Source organism: Sciurus carolinensis, chromosome 2 (assembly GCF_902686445.1).
Source record: "Sciurus carolinensis chromosome 2, mSciCar1.2, whole genome shotgun sequence".
NCBI lineage: Eukaryota > Metazoa > Chordata > Mammalia > Rodentia > Sciuridae > Sciurus > Sciurus carolinensis.
Window position 1 is genome coordinate 123,977,661 of NC_062214.1, and position 18,273 is coordinate 123,995,933.

Consider the following 18,273-nt stretch of genomic DNA (forward strand, 5'->3'; position numbering starts at 1 on the left):
TATAGAGCATTTAAACTATAGGTATTATAATTTAGAGATGATTTAAAGTGTAGGATATGCACAGGTTATATGCAAATACTTAACCATTTCATATAGAAAACTTGAGCACCTGAAGATCTGGTATACTTATGGAGGGCAGGGGCCTGGAACCAATCCCCCAAGACACCAATACCTAGGGATGACTGTATTTGAAACACAAGGCTTAATGTTTTAGAACTTTCTACTCAGATAAAGTGTGATACCTTTTTTTTTTTTTTTTAATGGGCTATAAGTTATGAAAACTGTAATAAAAAAATAATAGTCTTTTGTTTACATTAACTTTAAAGTGAAACAACTTGATAAAATCTGAATCACTGGGACTAGAAACAACATCAAAGGTGTTTAATTTCAGGGTTTATGGATGGAAGAGAGGGATTCTTATTATTACCAACACATAAGGATATGTTTATCATTGGAAAATATGTGAAAAAAGTTTTCCCTCACATATGTCATGCTCAAATATAAATATGAAATAGAGAGGCTGTAAAGTCACTTGGTAGAAATTAAAAGAATTTTCAAAAGAGCTGTGATGACACAGGCCTATAATCCCAGTAACTTGGGAGGCTGAGGCAGAGGATCACAAGTTGGAGGCAGGTCCTAGCAACTTAGTAAGACCCTGTGTCTCAAAAATAAAAAGAGCTGGGGGTGTAGCTCAGTGGTAAGGTCCACCTAGGTTCAGTGACCAGTACCAGGCAGGGAAAATATTCAAAACAAAATTTAGGATCTGCATTCATAGAGCATGGAGTTCTTATTTTTGCTTTTAATAAAATGCAACAGAGAATCCATTTTATCTTCAATTATCTAATGCATTTAGCCTCAAAAGATAAAACATGCACAAATATGTTTTTTATGAATGGCAGGAAAATAACCAATTTTTATAGCTTTCCTTCAGCAGAGAATCAATTTGAAGGATAATTTGCAACGTTGAAATCACAGTTAATTTTTGTCAGAACATTTTCAGGTTTCTAAAAAAGTCTTTACAGCAGGGTTTGAGACCAGACAGGTTATACAGCTCAGGCTGCACCACAGCATGCAATCAAACGTTTGTTCAGTTAATAAATTACTATCGTTTTAACTATGTACGTTTTAAAAGCAGCAAAACTGCCCAATAAAAGACTAGGAACTGCCACGGTTTTTCTGAACACGTGCCCCGGATACCTACAGCACGGGAAACTAATAAGGTTTTAGGCATCACATTGTTTTTTTGTTTTGTTTTGGTTTTGTATTACTAATGCCTAAGGGTTTTCGGCGTTTGGTCTGTTGTTACCCTCAGCAGGGCCTAAAACACGAAGCAGTTGCGTGTGAGCATTATTTCTTTTAACTCCAGCAAAGGCCCGCAAACGATAAAAGCAAAGGGCTCGACCCACATTCTCCTTGCCCCTCCATCACTTCTTTACAAAGATGGTTGTAATTCTGGCGGGACCTGGCGTGGAATATTGTGGTTCTGGACGGGCAGAGAGTGCGTGGGGGTGTGTGAACACCGCAGGAGGGGGAGCAATGCGTGATTTGAGTGGGAAGGAAAGATGTTGCCTCTGCTAGGGCGGGAAGAGACGGCGAGAGGTGGCTGTTATGCATGACCCGGGCTGGCACGCGGGGAAGATGGTGATCACAGGGCAATTACGGGGGATTCCCTATTACCAGTGGCACTGGTTGCCCCCTGCGGTGAGTGATGCGAAAGCAACGAAAAGGGCGCGACACTAAACCCGGGAATTTCTTACCGAAAGAGAAAAAAGGGCGCCGAGGAACAGGGTTATTATGGGATGGCTGAGGGGGGCTCCCTGGGGAAAATTACGGGATCTTCCTTACCCGCCAATTGCTGTACAGTCTCTTAACTCGCCGATAATAAGCGTCTTTGTCTAAAGTCACAGCCATCGCCCAGGACACCGCTTCTCCTCGGAATCCGAGAATCACGCGAGGTCCCAGCTCAGCCACCCGCTTTCGGCCCCGGAATCCCGCACTCTCTCAGTGACCCGGAAGTATCAACCTCAAAGATGCCCTTTCCGCTTCCGGGTCCCCATAGAGTTTAGGTGTTTTGTTTTTTTAAATTCTGTCTCCGTGGAGAGGGTGGGCATAGAAAAAGGGAAAAGTGGAGGAAATGAACAAAATGTGCAGCTAAGAAAAAGAATCGATTTTCGCGGGGTTTCTTGTCAACTTCACCACCGCCACAAGCGAGTCTAATTGTCACGTGACGCTTTGCCCCCACCCTTACTCTCCGCCTGGCCGCGGTTTCCAGGAGCTCAGTTTTTGCCAAGGCTATAGCTGCTGGGTAAAGCGAAGATGGGAGGCCTGAAGGGCAGGCCCTGCCCTACCGGAGCTGCCGCGCGCTGATGTAAGGGCCCCACCCACCGGGAAAGAAAGGGAAGCGGAAAGAGCGGAATCTGGCGTGGGATAGGAAAGGGAGGACTACAGTGGAACTGGCTGTGAGCTCCTCCTAGAAATGGTGGGGAAGCGAAGTCTCTACTGCTCCAGGACTGAATCCTTGGTGCTAGGTCCAGTGCTCCGAGCGGACGTAGAGCTCAGGCCAGGGAGGTGGAGCCCACCCTCGCGACAAACTAGGACTTATGCTAAGGAGAGAGACTTGGTAGTATAAAGGAAAATAAAACGCTTAGTGTTCAGTTTGAGCTGAGATGAACTGGCTTGCCGCCAAAAACCTTAAGTTCCTATTCCAAACCCCGTCCTTGGGCCAAAGTTGTGACAGCATCTTTTCTTTCAGCCATTCTCCTTGCTGCACTTCATGAAGTGATAACCATTCTATGGCTTTCCAAAAAGCCCCATTATTTCAGTTAATTAGAAACAAAATATACGTGTTTAATGAAATTCGTTCTTGATTTTCTAAGTTTGAAGTTTGGAACATTCTGCCTATTTATCTCAGATCATTCCCTTGCCTTTAGCTAACTAGACACTTCATATTTATGTATACCCTTTAGATGAGTGCCTGTAACTTGTCTGCTCTATCCAAGGTGACAGTACAAACAACATTGAATTTTAGGTGTTGAAAATTATCCACCGTGTTAAAATTAATACTTACACTGGATTTGAGCAAATATAGAACGAGGAAGAGTGAAAAAGGATTAACTTAAATTTATTAATGCCAAGGGGATGGAAGGTAACAGTTCCTGACCCTCCAGCTGTATATCCACAGTTCGGTCAGGAACAGGCTCTGCCAGAGGCTAGGGCCAGCGCTACATAGTCTGTGGTTAATGGAGGTGTCTTAGGGAGGGGTGAGCGCACCAGCTGCTCTAGTCTCCTTTCCTTCCCCAGAAATGAGGAAGTGGTCACGTATTTAAGGAGTTCCCCTGCCCACCCAATCCTCTCAAAACTGGGAGCAATCAGGTACAAGTTTTCTTTTTCCTTTTCACCTCCTGGAGTCCTGGGTTTCCCCACATCTCCCCTGCCCCTCCCACTTTTCCAGAGTCCAAGGGCCAGAGTAAATGAAAGTACAGCAGCCACCCAAGCCATGGGGACAATGCTGGGACTTCAGTCGTCAGCATCTTCGCTGGAGTCTGAGTTGGCTGGCATCATAGGATCATCAATGAGTGAAAAGTCCCTTTCTGAGCTATCATAGCCCTGAGATAAATCATCATCATCTTCATCCTCATCATCTTCGTCATCCTCAGGTTGCAGTGGTGGCAACCTCAAGGCAGTACCAGAGGTGGTTGTCGCTGGTGAAGAGGGATAGCCAGTGGCTCTCAAGCCTGGATGGTGATGGTGGTGTTGGTGGGGGTGGGGGTGGTGGTGGTGGTGGTGATGAAGTATGGTGCTGGAGTCTACATGAGGGGATGATGCTGCACCACCCATCACAAATGGCATAAAAGGCAAAGATGCAGAAGTGGCACTGCTGTGACCCAGAGATGACACAGACTGTAGGCCACTACTGCTGTGTTGGAAGGTATTATGCAGAGATAGGGAACCAGTGCCTCCACCCTGCATCAGGGCCATCATCTTAGAAAGGTCTGGTCGTGTCCTACGGGCCCGCTTCTTGCTGTTCTCTGGTGCGATAGGCCCTGGCAAAACCCGGTTGAACACTGTTTCAGTGTGGTGACCCTGGGAAGAGGGAACAGAAGATAGTAAAAAGAAAGAACGGGGCAAGGATTAGGAAAGGCAAAATAGGAAGTCAGACTAGGCTTGACTGATGGCAGTAGGGAAAAGGAAATGGCAGACTTAGCTGGTTGATGCAGTCTGATGCTGAAAATGGATAATTTAATCATGTGAACCAGGAATTTTTTCTTTTTCCCTGACTGCACTGTACCTACATTCCATCCCACCATTTCACAAATGCTTACCTTTGCTAAGGGATCTGGGTAAGATAGTGAATGATTCCTTACGTGTATAGAAAAAAATTAAATGTTTACTGAAAGCAGGGTGTTCATATGATCTCATCATGTGAAGTGTGGCATAACTATGCTGATATTTATAACCTTATCTATTTCCACATCGGAGCAGGATCATGTTAAGACTGCTGGATGTTGAGAACACCAAAAGAATTGTGGGTATCTCCTCACCAAATTAAAATAATTTTTCATATTACAAAAAACCTTGGGGCTGGGGTTGAGGCTCAGTGGTAGATAGCTTGCCTGGCATGGGTGAAGCACTGGATTCGATTCTTAGCACTACATAAACATAAATGAATAAAACAAAGATTCATCAACAACTAAAAATACATATTAAAAAAGAAAAACCTTTACTTATCTGAATTGTAAATGGTTTCTTCTAGATGTTCTGACTATAAACTTTGATTATGTTGAGACTGGAAGTTATTACTTTTACTGCTTCTGTTTTGCAATAGGCCTAAGCATAATACTTGGTATACTAGCTTAAACTCTTGATATTGGTAAATATGTCTCTAGGCTTTATTTCCAATCTAAGCCTAACATTTGACATGGGAACATATATTTTTGACTCCAAAAAAAGAGAACCGCTTTAAAAATATAATTGTAATAATGTCTAAAATCCTGCAGGTTCCAGAGTATAGTACTACATTCACTATTAATTCTACATTAAGAATTTTTTGTCAGGTGCATGCCTGTAATAATCCCAGTGGCTTGGGAGGCTTAGGCAGGAAGATTGCAAATTCGAAGCCAGTTTTAGTAATTTAGTGAGGCCCTAAGCAACTCATCGAGACCCTATCTCAAAATACAAAAAAGGGCTAGGGGGCTGGAGATATAGCTCAGTTGGTAGAGTGCCTGCCTCACATGCACCAGGCCCTGGGTTCAATCCCCAGCACCGCAAAAAAAAAAAAATAAAAAAATAAAAAAGGGGGCGGGCTAGGAATGTGGCTCAGTGGTTCAGTGCCCCTGGGTTCAATCCCTTATACCAAAAGGAAAAAAAAAAAAAAAAGTTGTGCTGGCCAAGGTGGCAGATAGCTACACTCCCAGTTACTGGGGAGGCTGAGGCAACAGGATCACCAAGCCTAGAAGTCTGGAGCCAGCCTGGGCAACATAGCCAGCCCCTACATTGGTCTCAATCTGTCTTATTTCTCTCTCTCTCTCTCTCTTTTTGCAGGACTGGGGTTTTAACCTAGGGCACTCTACCACTTAGCTCTATGTATTCCCAGTCCTTTTTATTTTGAGACAGGGTTTTGCTAAATTGCACAGGCTGGCTTACCTCAGCCTCCTGAGTTGCTAGGATTATAGGCATGCACCACCATGCCTGATGTGAAACCTTGTCTCTATAAAAATGTCCAAGTCATATTATGATTTTCTATGACCATAGAGATTGGGGAAAAATGTATTTGAGGCAAGAATAGATTATATTGGGGTAAAGGTCCTTATTGCACATGTGTGTGTGTTTATAAAGACTATATAAAAGATACTGAGGCTGGCCAGGTGTGGTGGCATATACTTGTAACCCTAGCAGCTTGGGGCGCTGAGATAAGAGGATTGCAAATTCAAGGCCAGCCTCAGCAACTTAGTGAAGCCCTAAGCAAGTTAAAAAAAAAGAAAAAAGGGGGTGTAGCTCAGTGGTAAAGAGCCCCTGGGTTCAATCTCTCATACCCCACCCCAAAAATAAGACGCAGAGGCTGGCCTTGAACCTGTTATCTTCTTGCCTTACCATCCCAAGTTGCTGGGACTACTTGTGTGTACTACCATGCCCAACGTGCTACCATAATTTATATATGTTTAAAAAAATATAACCAGAGAAACTTTTGCAGTTATCTTTTGATGGAAAGAAGGAAAAATAAGTACTTAATCTACCAAATGTTCTACAATGAAGATACAAGGGTAAGTACATTTGGAAATATGGTATAACCTACTAACCAAAATTAATTTTCTATTACTGACATTATTGTTGGTAATTCTCAACTTCATATTGGGAAACCCCATGACTATTTTCCTAAGTAGGTCCCACAAATCACATCTAAAATATATAGGATTATAAAAGAATTTTAAAAATTAGCTTGGGATGTAGGTCAATGGTAGAGCACTTGCCTAGCATGTGTGAGGCCTTGGGTTCAATCCCTAGCACTGCACAAAGAAAAAGACACCCCCCCCCCACAACTTTTGAGGATGTAGAAATTCAAAGGTCAAAGGATTTGCCAAAAATCTTAGTTTTTGAGAAGAGCAGAATAAGCCCTGAAGGTTCTAACATCTTACTAATTCTTATATTTTCATATGTTTAAAATACTAAAGTTAAATGTTTAGTACTTATACTCAATTAGAGCTGAAGATACACAGAACTGCAAGAAGACCAATAAATATATTCCAGATTTTTTTACTGGTAAATCAAAGGTAATTTCACTCAGAAACATCCATTGAAGAAAAGATAAACAGTTATAATAATCATTAAAAGCCCTTGACAACTAGAGTGAGTCTAAAGTGGTAGTGCTTTAGTCTTACCTTTTTTCCATTCCGAGAGTTAGCTGTTTGTACTGATTCCATATTCAAACAGTTCAATTCTGCCTTGTTATTTTTTTTACACCTCTGCCATTTCTGTTTTCTGCGCTCCTCCATATACTGTAATAGAAAAGTATTAGTTACACTAGAGGAATGGAAATCACCTCTGGAATAATTGCAAGGTACTAATGTATTTGGCAATAAATGCTTCTTGCATAAATAAAGGACTAGTCCTAGTGGAAAACTGCCATCAAGTGGATCTCTCCTCCAAAATTAGGTGGTTTATGTAGTAGTTTAATAGTAAATAACTGGCTAGCATTTAGTTTAATAAGTGCTTTAACACTATTTTATTTTGATCCCCACAACCATTCTATGAGGAAGAAAGACTGGTTATTATTTTTGGTACTGGCGACTGAACCCACGAATACTTTGCCAAAGAGCTACATCCCTGGTCCTTTCTACTTTGAGACAGGTTCTCTCTAAGTTGTAGAAGCTGGCCTTGAACTTGTGATCCTCCTGCCTCAGCCTCCCAAGTCACTGGGATTACAGGCCTGCGCTAACATGCCCATGATTAGGTATTATCATCCTTACCTTGCAGATGCAGAAAAAATATGACACATGCTTTCTCTCACATAAAGCTTAAACACCAAGAGAATGTCTTAAAATCTGGCTAGATGGAACTGTCACTCACCGCTAGAAATCGGGGATCAACAGCAAATTCTGGATGACCCTGTAACCACATCTCCAGTTCAGCCCGGCGAGGGGCATCCTCACCCACCAGCAAAGTACCATCCACCTTATTGATGACAGGGATCCGGGTCTCCAGGTCCACATCAAGGTGATTAGGTTCTTCCATGCATTCCACCTCCAGCTGCAAACCCAGAATCCACCCCCATGAGCACATACTCTTCTTTGGGGCAGGGAGGGAGGGGTAACAGAGCCAATGGTAGTCACAACTCAATCATCATTTAGTCCCTCAATCCCAACTACCTTCACCAATTACTTAACATAATAAAAAGACCTTGTCTAATCATGAGGTTAAAGATTTTTTTCCTATCACTTACCTCTACTAGCTTCTTTCTGTTTCCCTTCTTCTTATGAAACAGTGGATGTCCATCTCCCATTACTCCATTAGCCATCAATTTGTGCTTCTGGAATGTTAACTTCAATCCTTCCTCCTAGGAAAACAACCCACCGAGCCAAAACATCATATGGCACATATTTTTAAAGGTAAAGATTAAGCTTGGGGAGATGACTTGGGCTAAGCATCATCCTTTGGTTCAGTGATGGTGAAAGGGAAGGAAGGCCAGCTGACTAATGGGTAGAAATCATATATGTAATAAAATCTTTCCTTTAGAAAGATTTCATTTCTTGACCTAATTAGTGCCTCTAGATAAATTTCTGAGAAGCAGAATTCATTGTAACACTCAATACAGTTTTACAGCCTCCTACCTGGTATGTCAGTATAAGCACAGCAATGCATCATCACAGGGGCAAAAATCCCACCATCCTGTCACATACTAATTTATAAAACTTTTTCTTCTTTCAGTACTTAATGATTGGCTAGTAAGGTTCAAAAGGAAAGGGAATCAGGAAAATAAAAATTTTCATATATAAAACAAAATAACACTGGCTTAATTTCAGCAGGAATGATTTCTTTCTTAATGAGAGGCTCACAATACTCAGGTAATTAAAAAGGTTCCCTCAGGGGTTGGAGTTATGGCTCAGTGGCAGAGTGCTTGCCTAGAACGTGTGAGGCACTGGGTTCAATTCTCAGCACTGCATGTGAATAAATAAAGGTTTGTCCATAACTAAAACAAAACAAAACCTTCCCTTAAACTGGATTTCTGGATTTTATCTTTTTTAAAATCAAGCTTAGCCTCCTAAAAGCATAGTGCTGCATGTTTCCTTAAAAACTATTTCTTTTGGGATGAGGATGTGGTTCAGTGGTAGAGCACTTGCCTAACATGCAAAAAGTCCTGGGTTCTATCCCCAGTACTGCAAAAACAAACCAAACTAAACATTCTTTTAATCTAGTTCTCAGGAGATCCCTTCCCTTATTCAATGACTTTCCCTGAATGTATCTTTAAGAACTCTAATATTTTTTTCTCCTTTCCTTTTTATAGTTAGTTAACCAAACATGTTTAGTATCCTACTAGTGAAACTAGTTAATAAGGATGACAGCTTCCTTCTTCAATTCCCACTACCTAAATGCTGATCTTACATCTTTGATCTGAACTGTAAACTCCTTCTCATCCATGCCTCGACGAAGTTTGGTGAACTGAGCTGCTGCGGTGGTGACTGCAGATGCTTCTTCCTCTGCCATGGAAGCTGCACTACTGCTTCGTGGTGTGGGGACAGGAGAGTCACCATATTCTCCTGGAGTCAATGAGGGACTGTCTAGTAAGTGGTTGCCTGGCCCCAAAATTCCTCCTGTTATCATTTCTTGGGTCCTGCGGCTAGAAGGCCATTTCCCTGAGAGTATAGCCTGGCAGACGAGGTCAATTCTGTTTATCAAGACACGATCCTGAGTGGGGAAAAAAGAAATAAACACCATTTTAAGGGTTTGAGCCCTATGCAATTTTTGACATACAACAATGCCGTCATTACTATGATGGGTAAAATCATAAGGCAGAAAGGAGGGAGGTAATAATATCAGATCCCTAAAGCAACTAAGGAGTTTCATGAAAAACCACATAGCATTAAATGTAGTAAAAATAACAACTACTCAAAATCCAGAACCATCAGTTCTTGTATATAATGTTACATTTTACTTCTGTCTCTAGCATGTCTAGAAATTAAGCTGAAGTTACCTTGGGCCACTCAGAAGCTCTTTGCCTTTCCTGCAGTAGCAGAAGCTCAGGGGTCATTTGTTCTCCATCTTCATTTGGGAATCCATCTTGGGACATAGTGAGGGACAGGAGACTCTCTTCATCATAGAGTTTGGGGTGGGACCGGTCAGCAGCTAGAGATCACATAGAACATGTGAGCAAATATGGTAGAATAATGTTAAATGCGAATGGTATTGTGTGAGCTTTGAATAAAGGCCCAATGAATAACAGATCTCTTTGGACATTTTATCAACTCAAAATTTGAATCTCTCTCAAGAGGATGCATTTAGAAAAGAAAGAAAAGAGCAGAGGGGGAAATAGGGAAGAGTTCCGACAGCCTGTCACATGCACTCACTTAGCTTCTCTTCCTTCTCGTCCTCACTCTCATCAGTGCTGGAGCTGGAGCTGGATGAGGATGAGGAAGAAGAGGATGATGGTGACAGCTTGCTCAAGTCCAATTCAGAGTCTGAATCATCCTCGTCCTCCAGTTTGACTGGTGGAACACTCCGGGACACCAGAGGGGAAGTATCAGAGGGGGCTACTCGCATCTCATAGTCTGGTGGGGTTGGTCGGCTCCTGGCCACCACCTCATGCTCTAGTTTTAAAGTCAGACTCTCCAGACTGGGGACCTGGGCAGCTGTCTCCTCTGGTGACTTTTCAACAGGAGCATCTGGGCGCAGAGGCAATGGTGAGGCAGTGCGAGAGGTATATTGTTGGTGTAGCAGTGGAGTAGAGCAGCGTGATAGGGATGCAGTTGGTGCTCCTGCCTGATGGTTCTGCATATAATTCATACGGGCAGCCAGAAAAGAGAAGTCTGGGTCCTGCATGATGTTGCAGTCTGTTTGGCTCACCCCATGGCGGGCTGCCCCTCGTAGAAGCTCTCCATCATGACGAATAGGCTCCCACCATTTGGGCAGTTCAGGACCTGGAGGCTGACACAATGCTAGCCGATCTTCCAAAAGGGGATGGCATAAAACTTGTTCCCGTAAGCGCCGAAGCAACTCAATTCGGTACAGAGTCCGAGAGGCCCTCTCCTCAGTGATGGGCTCAATGAACAGATTTGGGTCTGGGGGTTCTGTAAGATAGGAGTAGAAAGAGAAGTGAACCAGAGTTGTTCTGTGGCCATCCACTACCACCCACCCTAGATTCTCTAATCTTACCATCTCCAGCTGCTGGAGGAAGGCGGCACACCTGACGGCACATGGCCACAAAACCATGGAAATACTTGGTAAGGCTTTCATCTGTTTTTTTGTCCAGTCGAGCAAAAGTACGGAAACGATCCCAATGGAACTGCATGGCATCAGGGTCGTATTCCACACCAAAAGTAGAAACTACTCGATAGAAATCAGTTTGTTCACGCCTTGTCCAGCTATAAAGGGAACAGTATAAAGACAACAGTGATTTAGAAGAAGTGAAAACTGGTTATTAGAATGTACTTAGAATGGTTTACAACACCTGAAAATATACAGGCTAACAAAAATACCAACCAAACAAAAAAGAAGATACAGAAGAGGCAATGAGGAGGTATTACATAACATGTAGAAAATACCAAACGAAGGGGGAAAACAACGTAGGCAACTAACTTAGTGAGAATGTCTACACAGGAGATCCTTCTAGGGTTATAATTTTCCACATAAGCAAGACTCTTAAGAGCCAGAGATGTAACAATTCAAGGCAAAGATGATTCTTCTGTACTTAAAAAAAAAAAAAAATTCTTCCAAAGACAAACTTATAGCTCAGCTCAAATTTTCAGCTGTGGTTTACCGTTGTTGTTTCTCTCGCCGTGCAATTTCTTTTAACTTAAAGGCTGCTTCACAACGCCTCCGTCGCCGGTCCCCACGTTCTGCAGCCTCAATTTTCATTTGTTCTCTCTTATAACTGCGCTGATATGCTGTTACTAGGCGCCGAAGCCTAGCTGTTAGGGCAGAGCCTGGCGGCCAAAACAGATGTCCTGGCTGTTGAGTCACCTGGGCTGTGGTAAAAAAACAAAACAAAAAACAAAAAACAAAAAAAACCAAAATCAGAACAATGAGTAGGAAGAATAGAAAAGATATTAGAGATAATGTTTGTATGTTAACCTACTCAAAGGCAATGTTCTTAGAAATCCCGGGACAGGATACAATTCAGTCAATAATTCCCCATCTCCAACCCCACTCAAAACTGTACTAGTTTACTTAGGAGTTTACCTTCATCTCCATCGATCACTGAGATCTCCTCATCCATCATCATCAAGGGATCACCCTAGAAAAGGAGATGCATCCCACAGGATGGAGTGGGAGAAAGAAAGGGAAAATTGGAACTCTGAAATCACTTTCTTATGGATATCCTTCTAAGGTACCAAGGGATCAAAAAAACTTTTTTTTTCTTTTTTTGTGTTGTTTGGGATTGAACCCAGGACCTCATATATGCTAGGCAAAGGCTCTATAACTAAGCTAAATTGCCTCAAGAAAAATTTTCTTTTTCTTTGGTACCAGAGATTAAACCCAAGGGTGGTTAACCACTGAGCAACGTCCCAGCCCTTGTAATTTTTTATTTTGAGAAATAAAAAATTTGTTAAGTTGCTCAGAGCCTTGCTAAAGTCACTGAGGTTGGCTATGAACTTGTAATCCTCCTGCCTCAGCCTCTTGAGTCTCTGGGATTACAGGTGTGTGCCACCACACCTGGTTCCCTCAAGAAAAATTTCTAATGAAAGAAGCCCTCACAAAAATTTAGAAGCAACAAACTAAAAAAGAACAAGAAAGTAAAACTTGAAAGATCAGTTTTTATTAATGGTATGAAGATAATGAGATTTAGGAATTTATGAGAATAATATCCTTTAACATGCAGTTTGAGCCCACCTCCTCCACAAAGCTATCTCAGATCTTCCCCCACTGGCACTTTATAATGTTTTTTTCTATTCATTCTTTACAATATCAAGTAATATTCATCTTCTATTTTCTATTATAAATTAATGAAAAAGCTGCAAGATTAGAGAACGTGAGAAGGCAACTATTTAGCAAAAGAGAAAATTAAAATTCCTTACCTCATCATCTTGGTCCTTTGGGGGACCCTGGAGTGGTTTATATTCAGGATCTTCACAATCCTTATCAAAGTCAACCCTAAAATTATTAAGAGGCAAAAGAAAATGTTAATAACAAAGCAATAAGAAAAACCTAGGATAAAGACCTAGTCAAACACATAATCCACTATGGAACAGTTTTTAATTTGATACATGAAGAATGACTGGGCAGGTGCTAAGCTTTAGATTAACTAAAAGTACAGCCTCCAACAGATCATTTATGAGAAAAATGACAAAGTGCCATTCATAACTGCATGAATTTGAAATATATATATAAATATATATATATATAAATATATATATATATATATATATATATATATATATATATATATATATATATATATTGGTTAAAGACAAGTTATTACTATGTTGTCCAGATCAGTCTCAAAACTGTGGGCTCAAATGATCATCCTGCATCAGCCTCTAGAATAGGTAGGACTAAAAGCATACAACACCAGGCCTTGTTTAAAATACTTCTATGAGAAGTATTTTTTTTTGGGGGGGTGGGTACCAGGATTGAAGTCAGGGGGGTCCTTGACTACTCAGTCACATTCCCATTTTATTTTATTCTGCATTTTATTTAGAGAAAGGGTCTCACTGATTTGCTTAGCACCTTGCTTTTGCTTTTGGGATTATAGGCATGTGCCACCACACCCAGCAGAACACTTTTTATTTTTTAATTTATTTATTTTGATTCATTGTACACAAATGGGGTACAACTGTTGTTTCTCTAGCTGTACATGAAGTAGAGTCGCACCATTTGTGTAATCATACAACTCTTTCTTTTGATAGCCCCTTTTCATTCTTCTCTCTCTGCTCCAGAACTATTCACCTATTACTTCATTTTAATAGTCCATATTTTGTTTGTTTTCACTATTTTCTTCTATTGAGCAGAACGGTGACATAATAAATGATTTGCAGTGAATAAATGACCCAATTTCCTTTGAGGGTCCTACACAATGCAAACTGAAATTATATATTCCTCTAAGAGAAATCTCTCAGTCATGTAGATGGACAGGTATTTATTAACTAAGTTAACAATTTCACATGTCCCTCAGGTGTTCATGGAGAAGTTTTGTTAAACTCATTGGCACCCAAACCAGGGCAAGGCTGCCCTGCCTGGTAGCTCAGTATTAGCATGGCAACTCATCACTGGGACATGTATTCAAGCAGAATAAATACTTTTATGTGTTAGGCACTACTGGCAGATGACAAACTAGGGCTAAAACTGCCTGAGGCTCTACCACATAAGCCACGTGTTTGCCTAGCTATTACCTTTCAAGAGAACCAGATTAAATGCCATTACTTTTATTTCTAAGCTACTGCAGCTGTGTAGAAAAGTATTATTAAACAAATTAAACAGAAAATTAAGTAAGCCATTTGGGAGTGATAGTGCTTTCCTCCCTTAGTTGTATCTTATGTTAATGTGTAGAATGTACCAGTTTATACAGTCCTACCTCCTGGTCTTATATGTGTATAAGCGTCACTAAGAATCCCAATGGGTTTAGTCAGAGTTAGAACTATGTTACCTTTTAGCACAAGCAACTAATGATCTTCCTACAGTGGATGCAAAAATTTAAAAGAATTAAACAACAATGCTTACCCTTCAACTATGTCAGAGAAATTATCCAGCACTCGATGTTCTGCTGCAATGGCTTTGTCATCTGGCCGACCAGCCTTTTCCAGAAAGCATAAGGCTGGGTCTGCCCTCATAGTATTATATTTTTCATAGCCTAGAAGAAAAGGGATATAAATTGAAGAAAATTAGAGATTTGTTTTGCCATTATGCTTACTTTGAATACTGGAAAAATTAGAATACATGAACTACTTTGCTCATAATGCAGAATATAATTAACATTAACTTGGATAGCTGCTGGGTCATAAACTTTTTTAAACCAATTGAGAGTCATGAAGAGTTTAACCTAGTGATTGCAAATATTTAATCGAGAAATTTACATTATGGTGATAGGTGTACGTAGCCATTTATTAGTAATCTTTCTAGCATTACACTTATTGCATAGATGAAGAAACTGAAGTCAAATAATTAAGATAACACATTTTCATATGAAGAAGAAGAAATTTGTGCCTGGAAGTAAAGAAGTACTAAGTGAATATTTGATGTATACTAAACCAATGAATGAACACATTTTAGGACTTTTGGACTCTGTCTCACAGTAAATCTAAGACTATAAATGCTCAGTTTTTCTTGTTCCATTAAACTTCTCAAAAATATGTAGGTTAAATGACATTACTGTTATTTCATAAAAGTAAATAGATATTTTGAGCATTTGTTTTTCTTTTTTGGCATTGCTGGGGATATTACCCAGGGTTTAATGTGTGTTAGGCAAGAGCTTAAAATGTACTTTTTTTTTTGAGAGAGTGAGCAGAAATTTTATTAAAAGGGAAACTGAGGAAAAGATTCAGAGTTCCCTGTGCACCATGCTTTGGAGGGGCAAGAGTTCCCTTGAAAAGTACTTTTTTTTTTTTTTTTGGGTACTGAGGATTGAACCCAGGGCCTTGTGCTTGCAAGGCAAGCACTCTACCAACTGAGCTATATCCCCAGCCCCTGAAAAGTACTTTAAAAAAAAAAAAAGAAAAAATATTCCAATACACGAAAGTGTTGGCAGTTCACACTTAGTGTTTTTAATGCCTAGGATTTGTTAATAGGCAAAATTACCAAGTAGTGTTTTTGTATTGCTCATATGTAAAGACCATTGCTGTTGAACAGTTAGACAAATGGGACATTTAGATAAATGTGATATTTTCAGCAATCCACAGGGAAGTCATCAAAATAACTCTGTTTATCACTAAACAAGAGTGGGCATATATTATCTCCTGACTTGTAGAACCTTTACTTAGACTCCACAATATACAGTGGGGTAATATTCTGGTAAAAGTGATTAAAGAACAGATGGGAGGCTCCCTACTTTCTGATCTTCCTTCAATAACATCTATTCATAGGAATTAACTGCTCTGCTCTGGATATTTAGGAACAAGTTTCCATCTCAAATATAAATTTACTGAAGATCAATGAGATGGCTGGGGTGTAGCTCAGTGGCAAAGCACTTGCCTTGCATACCTAAAGCTCCTCAATTCCAAAAAAGTAGAAAAAAAAAAAAAGAGTTCAAGGTCAATGAGAAAATCTGATTATTTATTAGCATTCTGCTAAATATTCAGCTGTGGACATAAACTGTCAAAAGGAAACAGACTAAAAGATGGTACCTACCATGCTTAAAGACTCCAATAAGTAGGGATTTGTCAGCTTCACTGTCCCACCATGTTGTTGGAACTTCCAACTGATCCACTACTGGGAACCATATGTCAATCTCACTAAAGGTATATAAGAGGGCACAGTCAGCAAAGAAATCAATGTTGGAAATTAAAGTGATAATCCTTGGAAAGATTACTACAGGCATATTCCTTTATCCATCAATTTAAATGCTCACGCATCTGCCTTATTTCCTTGCACTAGTTTCAAAGTATTGGATTAAAAATCTAACATGTGAACAGTCAGATATATCCAAGACAGTACAGAGAGAGTAAGTAAGCCTAGAATAAGGCGGGGCATAAAAAACAAACAAAAAACCACAGAAGCACTTTACCTGGCAATGGCACCCCCTAACACCTTCTCTGCCTGATCTCCAATAACTTCCTGTCTTAGGTAGTATAACATTCGTACTCGCAAAAGTACCCTAGAAGGGTGGGAGGAAAAAGGTGGCTTAGTAACAGTGCACAAAGTGTGAGATGGGAAATAACTTTTTTTTTAAATATTTTTTTTAAGATATTGATAGACCTTTATTTTACTCATGTATTTATACGTGGTGCTGAGAATCAGACCCAGTGCCTCACGCATACTAGGAAAGCACTCTATCACTGAGTCACAACCCTATCCCAAGGTGGGATATATCTTTCTAAATTTCATCCTTACTTGTTACACTGATGTTTCAAGTGCTTCTTATAACTCTCATCCTGGAACAGAGTATCAGGGTTGTACTTCCGGATCCAATCTGCCTTATGTATATCAAAAGTACTTTGTGACTTTACTTTTTTCCCCTTGCGTCCACGGGGTACAGGGATAGATAGACCTGAGATAGGGTAGACATTTAAGACTTGGATTGAGAAAAACCCTTAGAGTTGAAAAGGACTAGATAACCTACAAAAAGATGAAAAGTAAAGGGTTGATAATTACCTGAGTGATTCTGCAATTCTTTTGTCTTGCCATTTTCAGCAGGGCTAATCAAGTCCCAAATGAAGCCTTTGATATTTTCATCCCCACGGTAGTGTAGAAGGCAGTACACGAGGATGGCACGACATATTGTCTCCACATCTCGTTCAGTCATACGTCGTTTAAAGCGTCCATGAGATAAAATATCTCGCCACCGACCCCAACTAACAAAACAGAAAAGAAAACATTTAATATTTTTGGGAAAATTCTAATTCAATGATATTCCCCTCAACTTCCAGAATCACAACTCTCAAAATATAGAAGACAAATTCTTGAAAAGCACAGGGATAAAACAAAATGAATCCCTCCAAGACACAAAATTTTCACATGATCTCCTCTTTGGCCATACCTCCAATTTGAGAGGCAACAGGGTGCCAAATCAGGATGTAAATGTTCTACATCTCATGACAAGATGGGTGCTTACCCATATACCAGAAGGTGTTTTTCTACCCGAAAGCAGTCAGTGCGCCCATAGGCATGATGACGGTCATGTCTACGGGAGCGTGGTCGCTCATCATCCTCACTTTCCAAATCAGAGAATTCTACCAAGTCATCATCTTTCAGAGTGCTGAAGTGGCGGGTCTGTTTCCGTACTCTAGGTGTGTCAATCACCAAGTTATTCTATGCAGAAAACAAAGGGACAAATAACTCTTTATGGTATGCTCATGATCACTCTCCATGATACATTCATGATCAAAGAATTAAGATGATTATGGATTGAATAGTTTTGGATAAAGCAAATGAGAATGGTCAGATTTTGTTTTACTTTTTGTACATGTTAAATAATCTGCAGGGACTCAAGAAGCAGAATTAAGTGGTAGATATAAGTATTTTTTGAAGTTCTTCAAGGTAGAAAGTTTTCATAACAGCCCTTGTATATAACAGGGTCAATTTTCTTTTTTTGGCGGGGGGAGGGTGCTGGGGATTGAACCCAGGGCCTTGTGCTTACAAGGTAAGCACTCTACCAACTGAGTTATCTCCCCAGTCAGCCCTTGTATAAACAATATACCATTCATAAAATGATTAGCATTGAAGAAACAGAGCAACTACCAAGATTGAAAGTTGTGAGTCTTCTGCACCACTTCCACCCTAAAGGAAGAATAAGCTCACCTTGCTATTGAGCACATCCATATCTAAGTCAGCTTTTTTGGCCCACTTTTGCCAAAAGTTGGGGTCATCCAGAGAAATATCTGTTCTATTTTCAGAAGCAACAAAGCTTGCCTAGAGAGAAACAAAGGCAGAGTCAAATTAAATATAATGTGTTTTTGAGCAATGAGAAATCAG

General features: G+C 40.4%; 2 protein-coding genes and 2 non-coding genes across 4 annotated transcripts in view; all 4 read right to left on the reverse strand.

Annotated features, from left to right (window-relative positions):
• Positions 1-2,006, reverse strand: part of Supt16h (SPT16 homolog, facilitates chromatin remodeling subunit) — a 33,485-nt gene extending 31,479 nt beyond the window's left edge. The window contains exon 1 of the mRNA XM_047541389.1: positions 1,846-2,006. Coding sequence (XP_047397345.1) covers positions 1,846-1,911 — 66 coding nt within the window. The 5' untranslated portion in view covers positions 1,912-2,006. The remainder of the gene's footprint in view (positions 1-1,845) is intronic.
• Positions 2,007-3,105: 1,099 nt separating this feature from the next.
• Positions 3,106-18,273, reverse strand: part of Chd8 (chromodomain helicase DNA binding protein 8) — a 50,277-nt gene continuing 35,109 nt past the window's right edge. The window contains 18 exon segments of the mRNA XM_047539446.1: positions 3,106-4,083; positions 6,876-6,992; positions 7,564-7,743; positions 7,937-8,050; positions 9,097-9,399; positions 9,686-9,837; positions 10,059-10,778; positions 10,864-11,072; positions 11,468-11,675; positions 11,890-11,944; positions 12,726-12,801; positions 14,368-14,497; positions 15,991-16,094; positions 16,367-16,456; positions 16,693-16,849; positions 16,954-17,153; positions 17,414-17,610; positions 18,100-18,210. Coding sequence (XP_047395402.1) covers positions 3,517-4,083; positions 6,876-6,992; positions 7,564-7,743; positions 7,937-8,050; positions 9,097-9,399; positions 9,686-9,837; positions 10,059-10,778; positions 10,864-11,072; positions 11,468-11,675; positions 11,890-11,944; positions 12,726-12,801; positions 14,368-14,497; positions 15,991-16,094; positions 16,367-16,456; positions 16,693-16,849; positions 16,954-17,153; positions 17,414-17,610; positions 18,100-18,210 — 3,690 coding nt within the window. The 3' untranslated portion in view covers positions 3,106-3,516.
• LOC124978514 (small nucleolar RNA U6-53/MBII-28) lies at positions 8,258-8,366 on the reverse strand. The gene has a single exon (XR_007107494.1). It is a non-coding gene; the product is annotated as a small nucleolar RNA U6-53/MBII-28 (small nucleolar RNA).
• On the reverse strand, positions 13,814-13,922 carry LOC124978513 (small nucleolar RNA U6-53/MBII-28). Its single transcript, XR_007107493.1, has one exon. It is a non-coding gene; the product is annotated as a small nucleolar RNA U6-53/MBII-28 (small nucleolar RNA).